Here is a 25446-nt window from a genome sequence, read left to right on the forward strand (position 1 = left end):
CAAAGAGGTCTTCACGGTCATTATCATGTGGGATCCCAATCCTCTCTGATATTAAGGAAATAGAGAGATGTGGAGAGAACAATGGAAAACTGGCAGAGGCACTGTTTTCTCCTTGGGAAAGGGTTCATCTTTCTTTGGTCAGTTCTCTACTCCATTTTCTCATCAGTGTCTCATAGTCTCTTGCTCCAGTTGTGAGCACTTATTCAGAATATATTTGTTTCACTTAAACCAGGAAAGAATCCAGCCACTGCTGCTTGTCCTTCCTGGGATGCTTTCCAATTGCAGGCAAATCAGAAGAGCTTTCTGCTGTTCTGTTCTGCACTGGACAGAGATAGCCTTGGATAATCTTCCTGTAATATTGTGGGAGTCAGCAACAGAGAAAAGAGTTTCAAGTCAGTAATGATCCACTAAATGCAAGCCTCGTTGTTCAACAGTTAAGCATAGAAATAGTTTCCTGATCTGGCTCTTCCCAGTTGGGTTATGTGAATTGTCATTCATCAGGCAGTAAGGCAACACAGCTGAGTTTATGCAGCAACGCACAGCGCCTCCTTTCCCCTGCCTCTGCTACTTGGTTTTCTGCTGAATTCAATCAAGGAGTTGCTAACTGCCACCAGGTGAGCCCGGGTTGCTGCAAGGAGGAAGGGAGGGACTTGGTAAACTGGCACCTCAGAGGGTATAAACTTCCTGTTGCAGGTGGGCAATTTGCTTAGGTCAAGTGCTTATGTGTCTATATGTATTCTTGGGTTCTTAGAGATGAAGTGGACCATCCTGGCATGGTAAGAACATTTTCTGTTCTCTTGTGTTGATACTGAAATTGTGAATACAGAAGCTGGTTATTTTGTGAAGTTTTCCTATGCTTTTGGTCAAGGCAGATGCAGATAGATGTTAATCATAACATGTATAGTCCTACAGTAAGGACAAGGGAATACCAAACTCCCTTTTCTAAACTGGATTATTTAGGAGGATTAATTTGTATCTTGAATGCAGTAGAGGTGGCGGTAATCCCTTCTAATGGGACTTTGTCCTTTTAGAGTCTGTCCTGAAGGTTTCCCATTTACAGGACAATTGAAAGCAAAGGTATCATAGGGACAAGTGATGATTCCTACTTGTCTTTTCAACATGGAAGGTGTGTGGTGTGAAGAGGTGTATGCTATTCCATGGCTGTGTAAAATTGTGTCATAGTTGTTAAGGAAGGGTTTGAGTATGGTAACACTGGGGTTAACCAGGATCTCTGCCTGCTCCAGAGTAAGGTGTAAATGTACGCCCTGTTTCTAACTGAGTACCCTCCTCCCTGACTTCCTCCCAGTGCCTATGGCCTCATTGCAATAGTTTTGTGTATAAGCAAAACACTTGTAAATGGCATTTAATTTTATCTGAAATGTTACTAAGTTTTTGAAGAAGACATGGTCCCTCACTGTTTCCTTGAAATATGCAGGCAGAGGGTTTAGCTGCATGTTTTTGTATGAGCTGAGAACCTCTCAGTGGTGCTATCCCATTTTCCATGTTCATGTGAATATTTGCTTCTCCTAACAAAGCAGTATCTCCAGTTACAGTAACACTGTGTTCTACCAGGACAAGGGTGCCTATACAGCTTCTATTCCCTTTAACTAGTGTTCCTAGCTGCAGGGAGATGAAGTGGGATTTACTCACTTTTATTTTCAGGGGTTTTTTGTAGTTTGGGACCTGTCTTTCAGAAAAGTAGTAACAAGGGATCCTTGTCCATGGAGCTCCTTGGAACCAAACCTGTGCAGGAGCAAGGGGATTAAAGGAATCTTGCAGAAAAAGGTAGAACAAAGAGAATTAACTACTCTTGCTGCTGTTATGACTCAGTGAAGGATTCTTTCCCTTTATTTTTTAATAATATGTTTTCTTTTTTTAAACACTTGTATAGTTCAAGATCTTACTTTCCATTAAACTGTTAAGAGTGACTCAGTCTGGGATTAATTCCTTCATGCTCTAATTTGAGTGTAATGTTTAATATTGTCTTTGCTTCTGCTTAGACCTCTGATCTTGCAATGTGCTTATGACAGCTGTTTTGCTAACTCTTCACCACACTGTGAAGCTGTGGATTATCTCTTGTGGGATTGGGTTGTCAATTGAAAAATGGGTCTCTTTTGTTTTTTCTAGACATTGTGAGGGCAGTATAAATCTGAGGTAAGGAAGAAGTGCAAGCAGAAGCAATTGTTTTTTATGACAATAAAGTAACCAGAAAATAGTCCAAAGCCTATAAATAGGATATTACACAATCGAAATTAGATAATGGAAGGGTAGGGAGAGTAAAATACTAAATGTGGGGAGCACATGGTGTTTTATAACCACAGGACATGTTTCATGCTCTGTTGTGGCTATATTGTATTTGAGATCCAAGAGTTGCTGATATGCTCAAACCTTTTAAGACCTAGCCATTCTGTGGAGAAATGCTTTTTCTAGTTCCTAGTAGGCACCACTTTTCTTAGTGAAGCACAATGAAATTGCTTTTCTAAAAAGGTTTGGTTTTCATGTGATGTGAATAGTTGGTGTTATGGCACATCTGGTTGAAACCACAGTGCCAGACCCTTTAAATAGCAAAATGGAAATTTGCTGAAGTTCGTTATTGGAAACGCTTCCATGGAAAAGCCACTTCTCAAGAAAGTAGCTTATATGTGTAGTCAGTTCCTGTTGTGTTTCCTTACAGGCCACATGTTTTTCCATTTTCACTACTTTAAAGAGAACCTTGGCTGCAGAGCTGGCTAAAAGGACAACTTGGTCTAACAAAGTTCTGTCTAGGATAAGCAGCATGGAGGTAGACACAAAAACATTTGGTGCAAATTAAAATGTCATCAGCTGGAGATTTTTTTAAAAGGAGGTATTAAATTAAGAGGCTTCATGTATGATATTCCATCTACCTTTAAAACACAAACCTTAAAATTTTTCTGGAAGAAATAATAGAAGTCTTCCCTTCAATATATTTCTTAATTTCAGAAGGATACTATTTCCTGTACCCAGCTAACAACCTGAAGGGAAATACTGTAACTTCTGAATGATGATATTGGTAGCTATGTTACATGATATTTTCTGAGGAATTGCTCTGTGGCTTTAAGAACCTCAGTAAACTTCCAAGAGGTGAGAATAAAAACTTTTCCAAGGCTAGTTTTATGATGTTGACTGTCTCTAGCCAGTCTACCTCTTGTGTTTCATGCCCTCTTTCTGCAGTGGAAAAAGTGATGTAGCTGGTCCTTTTTAGTAGGGAAATGGGCTTGAAATCATCCGATGAGTGTGCTGTTGAGGTAACACAGTCAGGAGAAAACAAAGAGCCCTTTTAAACCCCCTAATTGTCCAATTGTGAATCCTTTCCGGAGTCCTAGAAAACTGTATCCAAATGCAGTCTTAATTTCAAGTGGCTAAGTGTTGATTACTGTGGTGCATAGACTGCAGGCAGAGTGTGAAAGTTGAGTGTCTTCTCCAGAAGCAGCCCAGCCTCTTAGTATGCTCCTTCATAATGGTGTGTGTAGGGCAAGCTCACTAGGCAGCCCCTCTTATTTAACAGCTTTTCCTTTGTGCAGTGCTAGAGACTGGGATTTCTGTCTGCATGTTTATCCATTACCTCAGTGTTTGTTGGCCTGTGATAGACAACCACCATTGAATTTTCCAGCCCTCTCAAGGTTTGTCTAAGCTTATCTTTTGATGTAGGGTCTCTCTTTATTCAATTCTTCTCATATTTCAAAGGCATTGTCCCACTTCAAATATCTCTTTTGAACTTACATGTTATTGTGGGTTGTACTTACTGCTTCTTTTAATTATAATCTACCTGTGAGGTTTTGGGGTATATCTTTGTTACTGCACTGAAGCTCAGAACCTTCTGATATAGGAGTGTTTCTTTATAATGTAACTTTAGAGTTGGCAGTATTATATGAGTGAAAATACAGTTGCATCTGAATCCTGTGGAAAAGAACCCCCATCCCTTTAGTCACATAAGCTTTCAGTTCTCAGCATTGTTCATTCAAAAAAAGGGCAGCAAAATCTAAATATCTCTTGGGTGCATTTGCCAGAAATACCCACTTGCAACTTCACAGTGTATATGTATGATTCTAGGAGAAGTTGTTGGGGGCTTCAAAGTATCCTTAGACTTCTGCATTCATATGTTGCTGCTTCTCCCATCTGAAGTTGTCCCCATGCCAATTTGGGTTTCTCTCCCACCATGTGTTTTGGCAGGTTCATACTACAATCATTGGCCCATCTTCCGTTGTGGGGAGCTTTAATTTGTCTCCCTGTGCAGCCATGGCATCTCTTCCTGTCTGAGCTCTTGCAGGGAACTGCCTGCCTCTGTAGGGTTTAGGTTTCTCCTCAGCACTTGTTTTATTACCTAAAAAGGGTAATATCTTGAAGATGTGTAGGGGAAAAATTAAAAATGCAAAATATAAGGTGATGGAATTGTGATAAATATTTTATGGAAGGCATATGTATTTCATAAAGATTATTTGGGTCAGTTATTTTCAAACCTTTAGAAGAACCCTGTGGTCCTATTACAGTATTCTATATTTTGGAGTGAATTTTTATGCTTGTTCTCTGTGTCAGCAGTCCCTACAAGGTTATTGAGAATTGTGCTCGAAGGGAATACATTCATTGTAATCAGGCTACTGCAGTGTATTGCTATTTTCTGAAAGCAATATTAGTATGAATTGATGGTGGTATAAGGGAGACTTCTCTCTAGCCCCATTAGTTTAAACTTGGAGGAAGGTAATCAAAAGGAAATGCAGTAGTGAAATCTAGGTTTCATTATACGTGATTGCAAATAAAATTCTGCAACATCGTTGCTTGATTTGTTTTAATGTTTGTGGATTGCTCTAACCTGGCATCTATTATTGTCAGTTAAGAATTCCCAAGCCATCCTTTACAACCACACTATATTTTAACTCATTTTATTCTTCTCACCTTCTTCTCACTGTTCTCTAGCTTACACACTGTACTGCAACACTGTAAAAGGTGCAAAAATTTACATAACAGAGTGGCAAGTGTATTTGTCCTTCTAGAACATACTCTATTGCACCACAAGTACCTTGTAGTGTAGAAATTGCCATAGTAACTACTCATTTCTTATTGATTAGATGGATAAAAATTCTCATAATATACAAGCAGAGTAACTTGCTGGCATATGGCTTCAGGCTACCCCTGTGGCAAATCTTACTTATGCATTCTCTCATTTTTCTGCATGTAAGAGGTTTTTTTTAATGAATTAGTATTCCTCGGATTAGACCACAAAATAATTCTTTCTTTTCTGCCACAATGGAGCTTAAATTTTAAGTTAGACTTGATATGCAGCTCCTAAGGCAGAATGTTAACTTGCACTGGTTTGTTACTGGATTAAGACAAGATTTCACCTCAATGTAAAATCTGGATGGAGAAAGAAGATAAAAAAGCCACCTCCCAGAGTGACAGAGAACTCTAACCGCTTCAGAGCTGACCTCTAAAGAGTGAAATACAGTATTTTAGTTTGGCAGTTGTGATAAATCTTTTTGGAAAGTGCTTTTTGAATGTTCTAATTGGTCGCCTGCGAAAATGAGCCCTGTTTTTATGTTTCTCTAGTAATACTACAGCCATAGTAATGCTCTTCAGCTGTGGCATTGTGGATGCTTGCTGAAGGCAGGATGAGGCCCGTAGTGAGTTATGGTGTCTGACAGCTGTCTCGGTTCATGTGCTGCTCTTGCTGAGCATCCCATTGTCTCTTGCAATCCTGAAAGATGCTCCAACAAGGCTTCTACCAAGTTTGTTGTGAAAGACAAGCTTTTTGTGAATTCTATCAGGGGAATGAAATTGTGAAGCACTTAGGCAGGATGTCAGATAAAATTAAGCCAAGCACATTCTTCAAATGTGAAGCATCAGTTTATTCACAATAGTATAAGATGAAAGAACAGCAACACAACAGGTTTTTTACACTGTAAATCTATTATAATGTTCTTCTGGAGTCTTCTGTGAGGCCTAGGTATTAGTTGTGATTATACTCATTCAATCTGATTATTTTAGGATAATATTAGTTAGATGTATCAGAGACTGAAAATTTTAGAGCAATTTTTAGTTCAGCCCTTCCAAGCTGCTATTACAGATGTTGTTCATGCAGACCTGTTTTACTTGGCTTGGAGGCCTTTCTCATCTCCCAAAATTAAAAATGCTGGGTTAGGTCATCACTCTTATATTGTACCAGCTTTCAACTCTGTTATCTTTACCTACAGCCTGACAGTCTCATTTCAAACTTTGTGTGACCTTACAGTTTGAAAGAGATAATCCATAGGGCTGCAGGAAATGATGCTGCTCTTCCATTTAGTCCTCACAGAGACACTACTCAGGAAAAGATTCTTCTCCCTATAGTAGGCTAAAAACAAATGGAGGAAATGCATTGGCAGCTGAAGATAGCTTTCATCTTTAACAGGAAGAAATAGGCTTGGCTATTCTTAATCTTTGGCTTGAATTCTTGTGTGCTTTTGTAAAGACTTTTACAGGCAGCAGTGGGAGGTGCAGTGTTTAGCATGTTTTGTCTGTGTGCTGAGATCTGGAAGGTGGGCCCAGAAAGCAGGCAGAAATGTGGATGAGCAAAGAGCAGTATGTAGAGGGTGAGGTAAGGGTTTAGGTAGATAAAGTGAAGGGTTTTTTATAGTTATGCTGCTTTCACTCCCATGCCTTTTACCCAATCTGAAGCAAAAAGATACAACCCAAAGGAGACCAAATTAGGAAAAATTTGCACAGAGGATTTCAGTGATACCTTCAAGACAGACTTGGAATCACTGAATTCCTGTCCTAGCACCTTGCTGGAGATATTGGAGTGGAGCTGGCTGTTGAGAACCCTTCCTGTGCTGGCTCTGAAGGGCCAGGAAAGGTTTTCAGAACACAACTCATGTGTGATTATCTCAGCCATTAGTATCTGTTCAGTTAGGGGTCTGTACTGCTGTATTTCCCTGCTGGTGCAGTGACCAATCTTGGGTAAACATCTCTGCTTCTTTTGCCACTGTGAGCCACTTTTGTTGCCTCGTCACTACAGACTAGGAATGATGGGGTTTTTTTTTCCTTTCGTAAAGGAGAGGCTTCTTTCCTTGTATAACAGTGTGAAAAAAAGTGGAAAATTGAATCCAAAGACAGAGGGGCCAGGGACTCTCCAACTTGCTGATTTCAAAGCTTGCCTATTGTCTATTGACACAGCATCAGTGAAACAGCGTTGTGAAGTTTTAAACACCTTGTGCTGGTGTTATGTTCTAATGCTTGCCTAAAAATGTTATTTTTGAGGGGCAACTAATGCTTGGGTAAATTTTCATTCAACTGAGGAAATCTGCATGGAAAGAATATATTCCAGGGAACTTAATTTTTTTTTTTTATCAGTGTTTTGTTCAGAGTATGGTATGCTTAGTATTTAAGTTTCAAGATACTCATGATGCTTAGGTATTTTCTGTGAGTGTTTTGGAGACATCTGCAGAGTGTTCTTACTGGCAGTCTCACAGATTGTTACAGAAATAAAAGCTGTATATTGGGCATTGCCAGGTGTGTGTGAGGGTATCTAAATGCATGTATGTATTTGTGTGTGTATTTAAAATGCCTCCTGTGTGCAGATATTAAACATATCCTCTTGGGGATTGCAATGTGACTTGCATACTTGGAGGCAAAGGCTCTGAATAAAGAACCTATCCAGAACAGAGTGAAATTAGCTGCAGTTGCTTGTGGGCTTTCAAAGCAATGGCAGTCAGAATCTGGCCTAAGTAATTAACTTACGAAGCATGGAAAGGAAAAGCAGCATGTGGAAGATATAATTAATAGGAACATATAACAGTCAGCTCTCACATAATAAATTGGCAGCTATGCCTGAGGTAACTGCCTTTTATTTGCAAAATGCTGTTGGAATTTTTTAAAAGTAATTGCACATTTTCTTCCATTTCCACATGGTCACAGAAAACATAGTACAGTACAAATACCAACAGGAATGCAATAAAATCATCACTGTTGTTTGTTTTTCCTGCTCAGGGCTATGATCTTATTTAAACCAATGTCCAAAAGAAGGGAGGAATACATTTTAGCTCAGGAAAAGACAAGTGGTAAAACATTTTAGTGAGGTTTAATATGGAATAATTTAGAAGGACACGGCAGGAACAACCAGAATAAATAACAGTAAATGGTCAGATATCTATTTGCAGAACAGATTTATTAATGTGTTCTCCTGACTTGAGTAAATAATGGTTAAGATAAATGTTCTGAAGTTCTTCCATTTTGGAGGCTTGAATTTTCCCCATCCAAAGGTTTACTGCAGCTTTTCCTGCAGAGCAAGCTTGGCATCTTTGGATACATCACAGATTCTGGCAGATCTTCAGGTGAATCCAGTCTACCCCTTAGTGCAGAGCTCTGGAAGGCTGTGGGATGGCTCCCCACAGCCAGCTGCTGCTTCAGCTGCCTCCAACAGCCTGCTGCAAAACACAAAGCTGCAGTCCCGCTCCAAACATTTGCAACAGAAAACTGAGGAGGGCTTGCAACTGAGGTTTGCTGCTCTGCCCAAAACATGCAAGTTACTAGACTTCTTAATTGCCATTTCCAGGCTTCTCAGTGAAGTAGAGGGAGCTGCATGTCACTCCTACTGCTACCTGGTGTATGTGATTCCCCTCTGTACCCAAGTGGGAATTTATAATACTGCTTTGTTAGTCTGGATTTTCTTTTGGTTTTAAGCAATCTGCCATCACTGCAGTAGTGGGGAGGAAAAAAGGGAAGTCCAAACCTACTTTATTGTAAACATGAAGAGGATCTGGCCTATATTGTCTGTCAGTGAATGAGGATGGGATCTCGTAACCACCTAACATTGGAGTGAGTTCTTAGCACCATAAATGTAATTAGAAGCTTTACTGCTGTTTAAAATTGAACAGCCTGAAGACCAGGAAATAGAGTTTGCTGGGAAATATTCCTGCTGTAACCAGTCTCTGTACTGCTGACCCCAGGGGATCTTGCATTTGCTGCAGGCTGAGTCTAGTAGGCAGTTTGTTGCTGAATGAAGACTTTAAATAGCAAGTTTAAAAAAAAGTACATCCTTGCAATTTTTGTGCTGATGAATTTAGAATGATGTTCTAGCAAGCTCAGTACACTCCAAATTAATTAGCAGTGATCCTTTTAACAGGATAATTACTATATCAGCAAGTGGTAAACTCAAAATGAATATGAGTAGTTCCGGCTTGCATCTACAAGGAAGAGCTGTCTTGTGGTTCTACCAAATGATTCTAAATTCATCCCAGTGTGAAAGGTTTTAGACAGCACAGATCATCATCAGAACTGTCATTTTTTACCTCTAGACTTGAATTAAAATCTGAAATGAAGTTGCATTCCATTTTCCATATGTCTACCTCACAACACCATGGCAAGTAATGATTGGCTTTTTAAAACTGTTGCTGGAAAAAGGCTGAAAATAAGCAGAAAAGGAGGTGTTGCACATGATTACTAGTATCTAAATGGTAGACAGGGCTATGAAGTCTGTGATACTTCCTTATGGCTGTGCATTTTCTTCCTTCATAATGGAAGGGTCTTATCCTGCATAGAACAGTAGGAACTCAGAAGTGTAAACACATGTTCACATCTTTGGTGTTTGGGCTTTTTAAACACATTCATCTTTCAAAGAATAAAAGTGTCATTGTTTATCAGGCTGTGGATAAATGAGTGTATGACTGCTGCAATGATGGCAGAAACACTTCCATTCAGTCCTGAAACCAGACCCTGGTTTTCAGATAGCTGAGGCTTTAGATGATAAGGCTTAATTTGGTGTTTCAATATGGGAAAATACCTTGATTAGGTCACTCTATATGCTTTTCTGCTCTCTTTCAGAATGGATGCAGGAATCTGTAAAAGCACCTGCCATTTTCTGTGAGAATATAATTTTCAGGCAGACTTTCAAAAATCACTTATCTTACTCTGAGCTTCTCTAAGCTAAGTTGAGCAAATGATCTTACACTGATCTCAAGTGTGCTCTTGGGAGACATTGGGGCCCATGTTGTTCACTCCAAATGTGAAAGTAGTAAAGTATTAATTATTAGCCATTTCTTAAAAATGGATCTTGACACTCACAGGCCAGACAATCTCTCAGGTTATTTCATGGGACCTTGTGGTGTTTTACAAAACATGAAGTGCATGCCTGAATCATTTGGCTTAGATTGCCTTGAGCAGCAGTGCCATCTTCTTTTTAGAGAGAGCTTGGTCAGACCACTTTTAAAAATCGTACAAAAGGGAGACATTTAAAAAACTGTCTCAACTGTAAAAACAGAACTGTAAAATCAAGAGGAAAAATATTTACAAATATTTTTGTGAGGTTTTGTCCATGTGTGTTGTGTGTATGTTCTAGAAATATAGAAATATAAAGGCAAGCAACTCTGTAGAAAATGCCTGTAGCAAAAGCAGTTGACTTGTAGTGATCTGGGGGACTGCTTTTTTCTTTTTGTTAAGGTTTAGGTTATTCACACCAGGCAGGTCTTAAGAGTCTTTTGTATGTAGTTTCATGGTGTTGTATAGTTCTTAACTGAATCCAGCCAAAGATGAGGTAACATTTGAAGAAGGTTTCCTTAAATTTCTGGGATGAACAATGTTCTGATGTCACAGTAACAGCACTAACATGTCTGCACAGTTGTTGCTGCTGAAGTTCCTCCTGTACATGGCAAACACATTGTTCCTCACACTGTAGGTATAGCCCTACCATTCTAGTAGAGCTCAATGTTTTTGTGCTTCCTATAAAGGACAAGCTTGTCCTTCCACTTGAATACAGGCAAGTACATAGGTCAGCACAGTGCCACCAACGGTAATAACCTATCTTATTAGTGCTCCCAACCTTTCTTGATACTACAAACTATGGCTACAAATCCCTGTGAATAATATAATATGGAACTAGTCAAAACCCACATATAAATGAATTTTAAAAAGGTCCCATTTCTGAGAATTTTCTTGAGAAAGTTCCCCTACAATTTAGAAGAAATTAATGTTGTCTTGATGGTAAAGATGACTTAGGCACTCAAGTTGTATTTGATAGTAGAAACTGATGGAGCCCTTCTGAAGAAGCTGTGGGAAAGGCAACTTCTTCCAAGTCAGTAATTGCTCAGTGATCTTCTGATGGAGCTTGGGATTCCTCTTTTGGAGGAAAAGCAACAAACTCTTTCATTTCGTTCTCTTGGCGACCAGTAGCATGAGCACGAGCTTCATAAGGCTCACATGGGCAGCAACAGACTTCTCCTTTCCTGCTCTTCTGCAGAACAGTGGTACGGAAGTCTAAGGTTATCACTGCCAGCCGATACAACTGCAGAGTCACAACTAAGATATTCTTAGCTGTAAAAAATACCAGCATCTGATTGAATATTCTGAAGTGGCCCATCAGAATTGAACGCACAATGAAGAAGGGGCCATCCTGTATGAAAAGGCTGACGCCAATGTTCCAGAGTTCCGCACTGTACCTGCACAGCAGCAGGCTGGGGATCCGCCTGGCCGATGCGCTTGGTTTGCACCCAATGTGCTGTACTGCAAGGAAAACAGTCACGTTAAAGCAGCTTTGTGAATTGGAGCCAGGGTTGACCTAAAGGGCACTCACAATACAGGGTACTCTGGGTTATAAATGCATTCACCTGTAAACTGTGCAACATATAGCATACCCGGTTTCTGGGATGTTTTTCAGCAAAACACACTGAACTCACTCGAGGCACTTATGTGGTCTGACAAACAGGATTAAAACCACTTCTCCTCTTGTGTGCCCCAAACATACCAGAATTTATACACTTCTACAACAAAAAGCAGAAACAGATTACCTAATGATTCTTTACAGCTTCCCCAGACTTTTTATTTGGTAAATCAACATGCCAGACTGGTATGCATCCTTAAGAAAAAAAAAACAACTGTGCTGAAAAGGAACAGCCAGTGCTGTAGCACTTCACTTTATTGCACATTAAGACATTACTTTTAAAATATTCACTAGATAGCCATTGCCTTTTTCATATCTTATAGTAAGAATAAGGCCTGTCAGTGCCAGGCAATATTGAGTATTATGTCATTTCTGTGAGACTTGAGGCACAGTTACTTGTTCTTAGCCTTGTGGGTATCAATGTCACACAATTCCAATATCAATGTCACACAATGCTGGAACTTGCATGCTTGGGTTTCCCTTGGCTGTAAAAGTGGTGGTGGTGGGCTCAAATGCTCTCTATGGTGTAGTGCCCAGAGAAGGAGCATCAGAAGGGTTTGTGGGGGTAAATTTGGCTGTGTCTAACAGAAATACACAAAGCTTAATTAACCTGTCTCTTGGACAGGGAGATTTCATTGGTTTAAAAAACATTACTACTTGTGATACAGTAACAACTGCCAAACATTGCAGCTTGCCAAAGGAATTCTATTGTTTGAGTAATGCTGGGGTGGGGGGAGAAAGAGATGAGACTCAAATGGAAAATGAGTTGTAAAATGTAGAAATTTGCTGAATCCATTAGGCAAAGCTTCAGCAGTAGCTAATTTTTTAATATGCTTCTGTGCCATTGCTGTTTAATAGTTCTAACTGCACTGCTGTAGTCTAATCATAAGTGCCTAAAAATTTCTTTTACGTCATGTTTGAGGTAAATAAACATTCTGATGCTTGAACAAAAAGTACTATCTGTGCAACTGTATAGAATCACCTAAAATAAACTGTACCCATAGTAATTTCAGGGAAATCGGTGTTCAGTAATTTAATTTTTAAATGGTAAATGTAATTAAATAAGTGGAAAAGCAACAGTGGAAAAAATGAACAGATTGTTTAAGTGCTATTTGAATTTATTTGTGTGGTGGTGATGTATATAGGACGTTGCTTATTTGGTTGGTTGAGGTTTTCTTAAACCTGACTGCTGTGCATCTTTAATGGAATATATTTTAGCAGTAGCAGGAATTTTAGCTATGATAAAGCTGAAATGTGATTGCATCTGATTTTTTTGGAGGTGAGCTGATGAGCTGAAATGCTGAAATATTTTCATAACTTCCCTGTTGGAAACAAAGCCTAGCACTGTCCATGAAGAAAAGACTAATGAACAAAATAATACTTCAACAACTTTTAATTTATTATTTTAGTCAGTGTGTCAGCCTAGAAATCTATTTTGTCTAGATGGTACTGAGGATAATGCATTTTCGGACTGCTACAGTTGTTGCAAACTTGTTGTGATTGGAGGCCAAAATGGTTGGAACAGATGATGCTCCAGACAGCTTTCATTGTTCTTTTTGGACAGGGAGAAGCCCTTTCTGCCCAAGAACAAACACAGCCCTGAGCTGGCAGAATGGCTGGCCCTTTTAGATTAAGGTAACAGTGAACAGTCCCAAAATCACACAGTCCTTTAGGTCTCCAGTGAATAGGCAATTTCTCCTGTGCTTTTGGCTGTGCTGTTTGGTGGTTCACAAGTGCCTGCCTCTCTATAGGGTCATGGACCTACCCAAATTTGAGACATAATATAATAGACCAGCTCTAACGTGAGAGCTCGCATAGTGAAGTTTAAGGCAGTAACAGGCAGCTGGAGCGACACAATAGTGTAATCATTTTTTCCTTTTCCTGAAAGTAGACAGCTCTATCAGAGAGATCAGAGGTTAGCCAGAAACAAGTGTTTCCTCAAAAGAAACCACAATGAGCTTTCTTCAAAAGCTGTTGTCGTATGAATTCCTCTCCACCAGAAGTCCTTGGTACAGCCTGTAGTGTGTGCACGGCCACAGGATGTACCAGCAAAAACTTAAGAGCATTTTTTATCTATTCTTGTCTGTGTGCAAGTACTAACCTGCAAGATCGAGTGGAAACTGTAACATACTCCAGGTCCATACAGCAAGAATTGCATTTATGAGAGCGTAATTCTTCCTATGGGAGGGAAAAAAGTGGTAACAATGAAGATGCAGTTTTCTTATGAGATCACAAAAATGCTTCCTGTAGTGTTTGGAATGTCATTTGAAGGGTAGTTGAGTGAAACAGAGATTGGTTTATTTATATGTGCTTTTACAATGCAACACTAAGGAAAACAGAAGCACCTTTTTGTATGGAATTTTTGCTGTTAAGGCTTACATGTTCCAGCTGTGTAATTACACTAAATAGCTGAAGCTAATGTTTTAATAATAAGCATATGAGAATAGACTCTGTGGCTCAGAGGGAATATTTTCACCCTTGTAGTGATTGCAAGCCTGAAGCTTCTCTGCCAAATGGGAAGGACTCTTTTCCTGCTCTAAAAGCCTTGCTATGACATGTACAAAAAATAAAATATATTTGTTAGAGAGGATGAACCTCTTCTGTGACTCTTTCTTTATGACGGATGTGCACAGCTCATCTCTCAGCAGTGTGAGGGGGAGGTGAGCTTACTTTCTCTGGGAGAGATCACAGTGTTGAAAATTCACACCAGACTGTGCCATTCCCTTTCTTCTTATCTTTGAACACTGTCACTCTACCATGAAGTACACATGAGATAACCAAAGAAGCAACTTGGATAATGAATCACTTAAGTCAACTCTAGTTGCTTCCTTGCCCATCTGAAACAATTCATTAACCTGAAGGAGGCTTACTGTGTATCCAGTGTTTCAGTTCTGCAGCTGTAAGAACTGATGCTGCCTGGCATTAGGCTCGTTTGGCTCTCTGAACCCTTTCATTGTGATGATGTGACATGCTTCTCTGCTTGGCAACACATGAGAAATCCCCAACAAAGCCCACAGGACTTTCACAGGGGGAAAGGCAAGAGCAGACACACAGAGCCCTTCAATGTAGCCTTCTGTTTTCTATGGAAAACGCAGTTTTACCAGTCTGAACACTGCAGATTACACAAATATCAACAGGAAAAAAAATCCTTACCGAACATCCTCAATGTCCAAGGTCTCACTAGCAAATTCAAGTATATCTGCTGCTGTCCCCACAAACATGAGAAGCAGCTGAGACAATTGATCCCGGGTGATTTCAACTCCAATGGGGAGAAGCCATCTCCCAACTACTAGTAGCAGTAGAAAAGTCTGGTGGAGGGCCAGTGTCCATACAGTCTCACAGATTGTGGAGAGCTGATTGACAAAGACTTTAGCCTGTTCAAAAGACAGCAATAATATACTGTAACTTCAGGTGACTGATGTTAGAGATACTGTCAGAGACTGTATTTGTCTTTGAACCTGCTTTTGTTCTTTCACATTGTATGAGAACAAATAATTTCCATCTGTCGGGCCTGGTTGAAAAAGGCACTTTAATACAAACTTTGGATAATGAATATCAAATCTTTCTCTGTGTACTACTCCTCCTGTTCTCATTTTTCAATTGAGCCTTGTGCATTGCAGACTCATTACCCAGACACTTTCTAAATTCAGTTACTGAGATTCACAAGGGAATGGTAGGGTTGCCTCTTCTTTACACAGACTGGTCTTAGCAACAATAGTATGCAGCATGCTGTATTTTCCCAGTGTGGTTTTCTGAACAACAAATATATATAATATACATGTCCTATGAATGTATATTATATATATTGTTTGGGTTGTTTGGTTTGGTTTTTTTGGGTTTTTTTTGGTTTGGTTTGGTGTTTTTTGTGTTTTTTTTTTTCTTTTTCTTTTTTTTTTTTAACTCACAAGGTGGAGGTCTCTAATTGTCATAAAATCTTGGCCAGAAACAGGAAAAGGTGCCCTACCGTCTGAATGATGTGGTGATCTGTTCCCTCACTTCCATGACTGCTCTCTCTGGATTGATTGAAGTCTTGATTGCTGACATTGACCTGAACAGCCCCAGGCTCATTGCCACAGTACTGTTGTGAACAAAAACATGACACATGTGTAAACATCCTATCCAGGGAGCAGATGTGCTCTATGCCTGTGTCCTGTTTTACTGAACTGCAGAGGGTTCATTTGTGAAAGATATCTGATGTCTGCAAAGGTCCTCACTCTTAATGCAATTCCCCTCTTCTTCAGAAGGGAGGAATTCCTCTTTTGAGGACAAGAGTGATGTGTTGGTACGGTCCTGAGAAAGTACAGGGTTGTACTGCAGAAGAGAACGCAAATTCAAAGGCCAGTGGAGTGGGTGACATCTCTGTGCTCCAAAGTCTGCACCCTGTGAATGTGATCTCCTTGCAGCTCTCCTGAACTTGCTACTGGATTCCCTACATGGTCTCTTTGGTGAAAACAGTCAAATATGGTAAAAACTGGTCATGGTCAGGCCCTATATTCAAACTTGTTCTCAAAATATCTGCTTCTCTTTTCTACTATCCAGGAAAAGTTCTCTGAACATGTCACTGTTTCATTTTTCTGTATGACTTCCCTCAAGGTTGAAAATGAGGTAGGATATTTGGGTTGTATTTTCCACCTCTCCTTCCCCTGCTGTGCCTCATTTTGTAAGGAAATTCATAGGATGAGGGGTGAAATAAAGGAGTATTTAAGAGAACTGCACGTGTATTGTTGTCTATCCCTTTGAAATAGAATAAAGGGTATTTTTACTTTCTGCAAGTACACAGTGATCTGGGAAATTGAGTGTTGGCTAAAACACTGTTACTCCAACTACAGTAAACCAGTGGTAGGGCTATGTTCTGTCTGCAGCACTGTCCTGCCTTTCTACCTTCACACCCAAGGCTGGCCCCGGAGCAGCTGGGGGGCATGGCTCCAAAATCTGTCTTCATAACAATCCGTAACATCTCTCTCCATTGTAATAAAAAGAGGATAATTAGAAAATCAAACCATGCTGTTACTAAAGTCTTTTATCCTGTCCTATTTTTGCCAGAGAATTGCAGATGATTTGCATTTCTCCATTGGGCCCCCCACCATTTTATTGCATGGGGATTGATTTTCTGCAACAGTTGGAATGTGTTCAAGAGCATACTGAGTAGCTGTGCTCAGCATAAAGCCTGCCAATGTAAGAGCAACATTTTTCAGGAAATTTCAGATTCTGCTTTGATACTTTGCTTGGTCTCTGATAATGTTGTTCAGTATCTGGGTAAATGCTGCCTCTTGTCTGACCTTGTGGTAGATAAATTTCCTGCGACTTGAAAAATCTGGAAAAAATGTCAGTGCTTGTTGCTTTTAGAGTTGGCGGTAGACAGTCTTAAGCTGAATGCTTGTTTTATTTGAACAGTGGGTGTGAGAGTCTTGAAAGATTGACACAGATGTGGGGAAGATGATATTTCCATTTAGTCTAAAGTTCTGGGCATGGAAACAGTGAGATGGAGAGGCTGGTACACTCTGCCTGGCTACAGCCTTGTAGGGCTAATCTCCCTGGGTTTGCCCTTCAACTAAAGGAGAGAGAGGGAACGGCTTGTTCAGAGGATATTTTGGAAATGTAACTTAATTGGTGCTCTGGAGAGGCATCTGTATCTGCTGCCTACAGAAAAACCCTAAGGTCTACAGAGACCCACCCCAAGGTCAAAGGCAGGCTGAATTACTTCCACTGGCTGTGTGACACAGCTGAGGAGACCACAACCTAAAAATACTGCATAACTGTCCTAACCACCCCAGAATACTAAGAAGTGAAGATCAACAAGTAGCCTGGGTAGGGCAAAGGGATGACTAACCTGTGCAGGAGGAGGAAGGCTGACTCTGACAGCCTTTGGTTTGTCACTAAGTCTGCATTTAAGCTCACCCCTCTGGCCCCTTGCCTGGTCTGGCATGGTAATAGGAAAGCAGCCATGAACCTGTGCAGAACTTCACATCCAAGGCTGAGAAGCTGCAGGACTCAGCAGCTTGACTGCTAGAAGGAGGCAGAAGAAACCATGCCATGGCTTGCAGGGGAGCTCTTTTTCTCTTGTGGCACAAAGGTGCAGGAAATACCTACAATGTGAATTAATTTTCTTAGAGGTATCTTTCCTTCTATGTCATTTTTGTGAGTACTTTCAGCTGCGAGGTGAGTTACTATTTCAGAGCAAGGCTCAGTGATCTTGGACTGATTGGCAAGCTTGGGGCCAGTCCATAGCTCTTCTCAGTTGCTTCCAGGCAGGAAATGGAAATCTGCATCTGCAAATCCAGTCTCCTGGTTTGGGTTTTTTTTTAAGTAGGCTTCTGGTTTTTTTCATTTAAGTATGTTCATATCTTGTTTTGGTTTGCTCTTCTCTGAATATTTAATAGGTGGTGATTGTGAAGTGATTCACTTGAAAATTTGGAGCCTTTATTTACATCATGTATATGCATATAAATAGGACTGTTGGTGGCAGGCTTATTTACTTATTGATTTATGGATGTGCAGTGACTAAATGGAAATGTGACAAGAAGCAAGTGAATACTGTTCTACTGTTTCACGGGCGTTTGATAAACATGGTTTGCCTTTTTACTACTAGACCTCAGTTAATCCTAAGTGTTGACTGTGTACCAAGCTAAATAAAAATGGTTTTGTTTTCAGGTTTTTTCTGCGCAAAGCTAAAACAGGAAGAAGCTGTACACATTTTGTATCAATTCTGACTTGGCTTACTTTCTTTTGTTTCTTCTGAGATGAAGCTTCCATACCCCTGATTCATAAGCCATCTAATCAAAATGGAAATGCTGTTGAATGACATGGTGATGTCCCAGTGCATGGGGGACACCTGAAACACCAAACTAATTCAGGCAGTTCCTGCTGTATCTTATTCACAATCTATTATTTTCAAATAAAACTGAGGTTAACTAAAACTTTTCATATTGGGGCCAGCATTGGGGTGTAAAATTGACACTTGAATATTAGGGTGGAGTACCCTCAACCTATTAATAATGTGCCTGGAGGCTGTCAGTCTGAGGACATTTTGGAGAGTCTAGCCCTTCTCTGGAGCAGGCCCTCTGCCAAGCAACAGGTACCTGGCTTGCTGTCTGTGCTTTGCTGCAAACAGTGTGGCTGTCACTATGGAAACACATGTGATGTCAGAAATTCAAAGCACTCCTGACTGCTTCATTTTGCTCATACAGGGAAGCTGAAATGTAAAACATGAAAAAAAGATTATTTAAGTTGTTTTCCAAATTGAGGAATATAATGAGTATGGCAAGGAAGGAATGGTGAAAGATGTAAGATCACTTTGAGGAGCTCATTATGGTATAATTTTAGCTGGTAAGAGAATCCCACCTCAGAATCAGGCAGAGGGAATGGACGGTAATATTCACTATATTCCCAAAATGTTCAAGTTAAGGTGGTGAAGTAGTAGTTGTAGTTAAGTTAAAAATAACTACAAGGTTTACCAAGCATCTGTTTTATTCCTCACTGGAAGCCTGCATTGACTACAGCCCTAGTAGTTGGATAAGCCCTATAAAAGGTTCTTTCTGTGGCACTGGCACACGAAGCATTTACAAAGGTAACAGAGCCCTGAGGTACTGAACATTATTATGGAAGAGTTTGGGTTTTTTAATGGATTAAATGGTTTCAATTTGCTTGACAGCAGACAGCAATTTTTTCCTCTCTGTACAGTTCAATTGACTTTATCATCGCTCCCAAATATATATTTCATCCCCAAATACATTACCACAAAGCAGTAGTTTCTATGCAGTCAGTATTTCACCCTTGATGTATGAATGGCATTATATGTCCAGTTCTGCAGTACACAGAGGCAGAATTGCCTCAGTCTTCAGGAAGAGAGACTGCCTATTAGCACCTGCTTTAAATAACAGCACTGACACAAGCAGCTGATGCTTCCTGGTAATGATTCAACACGAGATCAAAGTTCTACTACCTTAAAGACCGCACACTGTTTTCATAGTGTATACATTAAAAGTGTGGATCTAGTGGTCACATAATTACCCATTCTGTTTGCATTTAAATAATAAATCCCTGGAATACATCAGTATCGATAGTAGTGCTAGTCTGGGTGCTGTGTTTGAGATTAATTGTTAAGAAAGCTGCTCCCCTTCTGGAGGTATTGTTTTTGAATCTGTTAGATTGTGTGTTTCCAGAACTCTCTATCCTATCTCTCCAGGTATAAACTAAGCTGTTAACTTGATATACTCCCTCTTTAATTCACCATAGCAGTATATCAATAAGAACAAAGTATGACATGTTCTAACATCATTTTGGGAAATAAACTGCTGCCTTTCACTACAGAATTAGCCTGTTTCTTGGACCAGATTTAACTATGACAAATGTTCTCAATATCCACATTACCTGTCTGTGACTGTTTAAGGAGATTTGGGAAAACAAGAAGACAATAAATTCCTGCTGCTGTATTTAGAAAAAGCCTGAGGCATTTTTAGTGTAAACACAATTTTGAATATTTGATTATGCTTCTGTGGACTCTAACAATGTTTCAAAGGAGAAAATGAGGCACTAGGTCATTTTAGTCTAATTTATGTATTTTCTTCTGTTACTTTTTGTTCTTGTTCCAATCAGAACCTTTACTGGTACGGATGTAGGGCACTGTTTATGTGCAAATACTGGCACAGGCAAATTTTCCTTTTCACTGCATAGAAGTGCTATAGGGGCTTGAAACTAGCCTGCATGATGTTGACTCAATGAGACTTGTTGGGTGAAGTGGCTCTGTTCCTGCCCTAACTGGCCCCAAAACACTGGCCCTTAAAAATTTTACCATGTGCTTTAGTCCTGAATTGGAATCCAGCTCCCCACTCTCCTAGATTATTATGCAGCACAAAGAAAGGAAGGATATAAACCCTATAAGACATATTTCCAGCTGTGGCAACAATCTGTGTGCTCTCCTATGTTGCAGCAAACATGAGGTAAGCCGAGTTTAAGACCCCTTTCACTGATACCTGTCTCAATTTTGACTTGCTTGAAGTTGTGGCATTTGCTTTTAAACACTGTGAAACTCACTTTATTTTGCAAAGGCCTCTAAAGCAATGAAGATCTTTTACCCTACTGAGCAAGATTCGTGCTGGTAACCTGGGGATGAAAGGCTGTGTTTTTCAAGCTTGTAGTCCTCAGTTCCTCATATAAATACAAATAAATGGTCTCATTTTTAGCTAGGAAAGAGGCTCATTATCTGATAATTAGGAAGTGCACAATAGTTATAATATAGCTGTAGCCATTGTGGGGACACCCACCAATATGAAAGAGAGAACTGGAACAAGTCTTAGCAGACTTCTGCCTGCATGCCTGAAGCCAAACCATCAAATAATGCATCCGTTTTCAAACTAGTCCATCTGTCTCATAATAAATACCTGAGTTCCATGATGAATTTCTAGTAGCCATAGTGATGGTACTATGCAAATCAGATATAAAAATATTGCAGGTGAAAACCTGTGAAGAAAAAGAAAAGGTATCTTGGTATTATGATACATCATAAATGCTTTCCAATACAGATAATGTTTGGATATATGGTATCTTGTGCCTCAACCATATGGGATTAAGAAACAGGGTAAGTGCAAATAAGAATTGCAGTTCTTGCTGGATTGCTTGTGCTGTGTGAGTATTATAAATAATAGGTTTATCTGTACATCCATCTAAGGTCATATATGGAAATTTATTAAATATTTCTTTTTTTAAAACTGACGAAAGAAACTTTGCTGTTGGTATTTCTATCACAGCATTTTTATTTATTTAAAAAGCCTGTAGCTAACATACTCTTTCAGCTTTCATGAAGAGTGAATTAGTACATTGAGTCACTTCACTGAGTGATGCTGAGATAAAGGTTGCTCACAATCCTGTGCATTGAAACAGAAAAGGTAGAAATAGCATCAGTTTGCCTAAAACAAGCACTGCTTTAGTAGGAGATCTTTTAGTTGCAGGCTGCACATTTAAAATGGATTTATGAAATTGAGTCTTGGCGTTGTTTCCCCACTTGTGCTATTCAGTGGTAGAATTTTCTGGTTCTCTCTCTGCCAGTCTTCTACATAACTGTGATGGGTTGGTGCAGGCCAAATGCCAGTACACCCATGAAAATAATTTCTTCAAATAAAACCAGCAAAATAACTGGTGTTGATGAAGCTTTATTATCTTCAGCTTCTTTAGCTGGGTTTATTCAAAAGTAATCGAGAGGTTTCATGACTCCTGCAAGTAGTGATCCTTTGAGAGTGAATTGCTGCTGTTTTCTTATTAAACACATGACATTTGATTGAGGTGGGCTTTTTTGGCAATTCTGTACTTCTGGAGTAGGAATGAGGTGCAATGCCACAAATTTTCCATCTAGCTCTGCATGCTGCAGTACAGACTGTGCATTGCTGCAATTTCCAGGGCCTGGACAGTGGGATCCACCTCAGGACGTTTGCTTGGTTCCTTCTATCCTGCCACTGGCACATTCTGCAATGAATTTAAACTCCTTATAAGTATGCAACTGCAGCAACATTTTGGCCAAATGTCGTTGATTTACTGTTTGTCCTTATGTTGAATGTACCTTTATTTTGGTAATCGTGACTTTTCCAGTGAAGATTAAGTATTGAGGAAAACAAAATATCCTGCTGCTTATGGAAATTAGTGGGTTGCTAAACTGCTCTGAAATGTTCCAAACTCTCCCCTCTAAGATGGTTTGGGTTTTAATTGTGCTTTTTGTTTGTTTTTTCAGGGTTGAGGGGGTGTTGTTTGTTTTGACAGTGGGTTTTGTTGTTGTTGTTAGCTTTTTTTTCCCCTTAAAAAAAAAAAGGCTAGTGATTGTGTGGGTTTTTAGCCTGGTTATTTTGGGAGGGAACACACCTCTAATTTGAATGGAAGAACTAACATTTTACAGTATTTCCTGTAAGACTTCAGCACATGAAAAATCCATCCAGCTGGCAGTTTAGCAATACTGAGCTAATGATACCACATCAGACCAAGACACTTCAGGGGCTTTAACCCTGCCTTTCTTTCAGAAGGAGCAATCTAGAGGAAGTATTACATGGCCAGGCTCACAAGAAGACTTTTTTTTCCACATGTGCTATTAAATGTTTTATGCCGGTGTAATAAGTAACAGTCCTCTGTCAATAATGAACAGAGAGTATGAGGGTGTTGGAGGCAGGAGTCCTGCTGCACAGTCTGCCCCTTGCTTGGATTGGTGATTGCCTATGGAGTTGTTTCTACAAATGCTGATGATGTTTGTTCTGTGACTGTTTGCCACTGGAGCAGAAAATTATCCTGATGCAAATAGATGCTGGCCATTTGTCTACAGTTCTCACCTTTTATGTGTACTTTTATTTTGCTGCTTAAAGTATTGGAGCACATCATTTTTCAAAATTTTATTCTAGATTAATTTATCCCAGTCTTCTGTGTATGCATCTAACATGGATCTGCTTTTTGGTTTCTATTTTTATTTGGATTTTTCAAAAGCTCCATTGCAAGGGCTCCTTCATGAAGATTCTGCTGCTGCCTCCACTCCTAAAACAATTGGTTCTGTTCAATCTGCCTGTCTCATAGCTGCATTTGGGGCTCTGGTGTTGTTCAATTTTCCAGTGTCCCAGACTTTATCACTGCTTTTATGGCATTCAGATTTAGAGCATGGAACTCTTGTGTGAATTGTCACACAACACTCCTTCTGTTCTAATGACTTTCACAGGTGGCAATGGGCAGGATTTTAAGAACGTGGAAATACTCCAGGGCTCTTTAGTCCTGGATTTGTCTCAAGGCCTGCCTGCAGTTTGAGTTTTTAACAATACCAGGTCCTAGTGAAATCTTGACAATTAGTTGCATGACCGCCTCCTTTTCTCAGAGCATTTTGTTTTGGCTGCCTGAGCGCTGATGAGCTGTAGATGACAGCAGCAATTCTTTAGATGCATGTAAAACCCTATGTGCTTGGCCAAGCTCTGCTATGACTAACTTTTTTGTTCATTTCTCGGGAAGCCTTTCACGCATCAAAGTTCCCCTTGGAATAGCCTCTCAAATCCAAACAGTTAAGCCACTCTTGCTGTATCAAAAGAGTGGTTGCTACTCATCATTTATTTTTTACCAAGTTTAGGTTCATGCAGTAGGGTGATGTTAGCACTGTTGCACGGAGGAGAGAAAGGGCATAGGGTCCTAGGGAAGGAGGTGCAATGCAGGGCACGGCAGGATGGGTGTAAGATGCAGGGCATTTGCAGGTCCCTCTGTACCCTGTGCCCCTGCAGCGCGCAGCCCCAGCCCGCTGCAGCCCCCAGCCTCCACCGCTTGACTGCAGCAAGAGGCACACACAGCCGCACAGAGCGGCTCCCGCGTAGCCTGCTGTACAATTGCCCCTCCTGAAAGCCCTCTGGCTGGCAGGGGACTAGCCAAACTCCACCAGCTTTCCATCCCTGCCTCCCGGGAGCAGCCGCAGAGCAAACGCGATCTCTGAGCGCCTGGCAGTGCCGGGCCAGGACAGCCCCTGCTCTCGGGGGGCAGCTCCGTGTCTGCAGCGAGGTACATGCAAAGAAGCAAGAGGGGCTCCGGCGGAATATGCTCACCATTTGTAGCCTCTGCCTTGCTTAAACTTGAGGGTGAGCCCTGTCTCCAGGCACAGGAGAAGATTGAGCAGTGCCAGCAGCCAGTACTTGGGTTCCTTCTTCACGGCGGTCACTCTCCAAACCCCGATGAGGGAGTGCAGCACGAAGAGCAGCCGAGTGACCAGGGCATTGAGCAGCACCATGAGCTCCATGCCGCAGCCCGCCCGCCCTGCGCCCCGCACCGCGGGGCCCCGCCGCTCTTAGGAGCCCTGGCGAGGCACCTTGGCAGGCACCGGCAAGGCTGCGCCTCGCCGGCACACAGATCGCTTCTCCTCCTCCATCTCCACAAAGGGGCCCATTATAACAAAAAAGAAACAGCATCGCCCCTCCCCCAGACTTCCTGAAAACTTTTTGAAGGGAAAAAAAAAAAAAAAGACACGCTTGCATGCTGCAGTGGTTTGCAGGCTCGGAGCAGCCCTGGCGGGCCGGGGCAGGGGTGGGGAGCGCTGTTTCTGTCTCTATCATCGGCTCAAGGACCAAGCACGGCGAGATTTTCCCTCTCGCCCAGTTACCATCGCTCTGCAGTCCCACTTGCTGCTCTTGCCTCGTGCATTTCCAGCAAAGACACAATGAAAAGCACGTTATTAATTCAAATAGTTTTTGCTGAAAGCTCCACAGCATTTCTGACAGTGTGAACCAAACCCCTCTTTCTGCTCTCCCTGAAAGAGAATTCATCATTGGGAGCTTTTAAAGTCGTCTAATATTGCATATAGAAAGCAGAACTTGTATGCTTAGTTCAATACTGGAATCCCTTGGGCAGCAGAAGTCAGAATGTGAAATCTATTCAAACCCACTCTATTGTATGATCTACACCCTGCTTCAGGACTAAGAAGCAGGCCAGGTGCAGAGCTCCAGAAACGGATGAAATCTGGCCTAACACTAATTTTACTGAATTGGTGAACAGAGGCATATACAAAAAATGCACTAAAGTTTGGCTGTGGGGTCAGTTACCTCTAGATGGACTTTTTGTATCCTGTGGAAAAGTTTATGAAGTACGGGATTTGTTTTAAAATTTCCTTAATATTTCTCATAGAGATTATAAATTGGATCAGAATTTACACTTGGGTAACCAAAGAGAAATTTCTTCTTGATCAAAATTGGCACTGTGTTGTTCCAGTTTTGTGTTAATTTACTGCCAAAGTACTTAAATTGAGATAGCCAATTACAAAATGCAAGTGGAGAATCAAGTCCACGTAAAGTACTGTGGTGTTTCAGAGG

At 40.6% G+C, this 25446-nt stretch overlaps 2 protein-coding genes across 3 annotated transcripts in view; one reads left to right on the top strand and one right to left on the bottom strand.

The window, feature by feature from the left end:
* Positions 1–723: 723 nt before the first annotated feature.
* Positions 724–25446, top strand: part of CABCOCO1 (ciliary associated calcium binding coiled-coil 1) — a 126538-nt gene continuing 101815 nt past the window's right edge. Inside the window, exon 1 of the mRNA XM_039719731.1 lies at positions 724–776. Within this exon, the coding sequence (XP_039575665.1) occupies positions 732–776 (45 nt within the window). The 5' untranslated portion in view covers positions 724–731. The remainder of the gene's footprint in view (positions 777–25446) is intronic.
* On the bottom strand, positions 8140–24520 carry TMEM26 (transmembrane protein 26). Of its 2 annotated transcripts, XM_039719729.1 has the most exons (6): positions 24190–24520; positions 21025–21103; positions 15609–15722; positions 14798–15018; positions 13746–13822; positions 8140–11487 (listed from the first exon to the last, which is right to left on the bottom strand). In XM_039719729.1, exons 1-6 carry the CDS (start codon positions 24378–24380, stop codon positions 11072–11074), a joined length of 1098 nt encoding a protein of 365 aa, XP_039575663.1. In that variant the 5' UTR covers positions 24381–24520; the 3' UTR covers positions 8140–11071. The 2 variants fall into 2 exon arrangements, with proteins under 2 accessions (XP_039575663.1, XP_039575664.1); XM_039719730.1 differs by lacking the exon at positions 15609–15722 and having other exon boundaries at positions 24190–24490.

The sequence above is a fragment of the Passer montanus genome, unplaced genomic scaffold (assembly GCF_014805655.1).
Source record: "Passer montanus isolate IOZ18808 unplaced genomic scaffold, ASM1480565v1 scaffold42, whole genome shotgun sequence".
NCBI classification, from domain to species: Eukaryota; Metazoa; Chordata; class Aves; order Passeriformes; family Passeridae; genus Passer; species Passer montanus.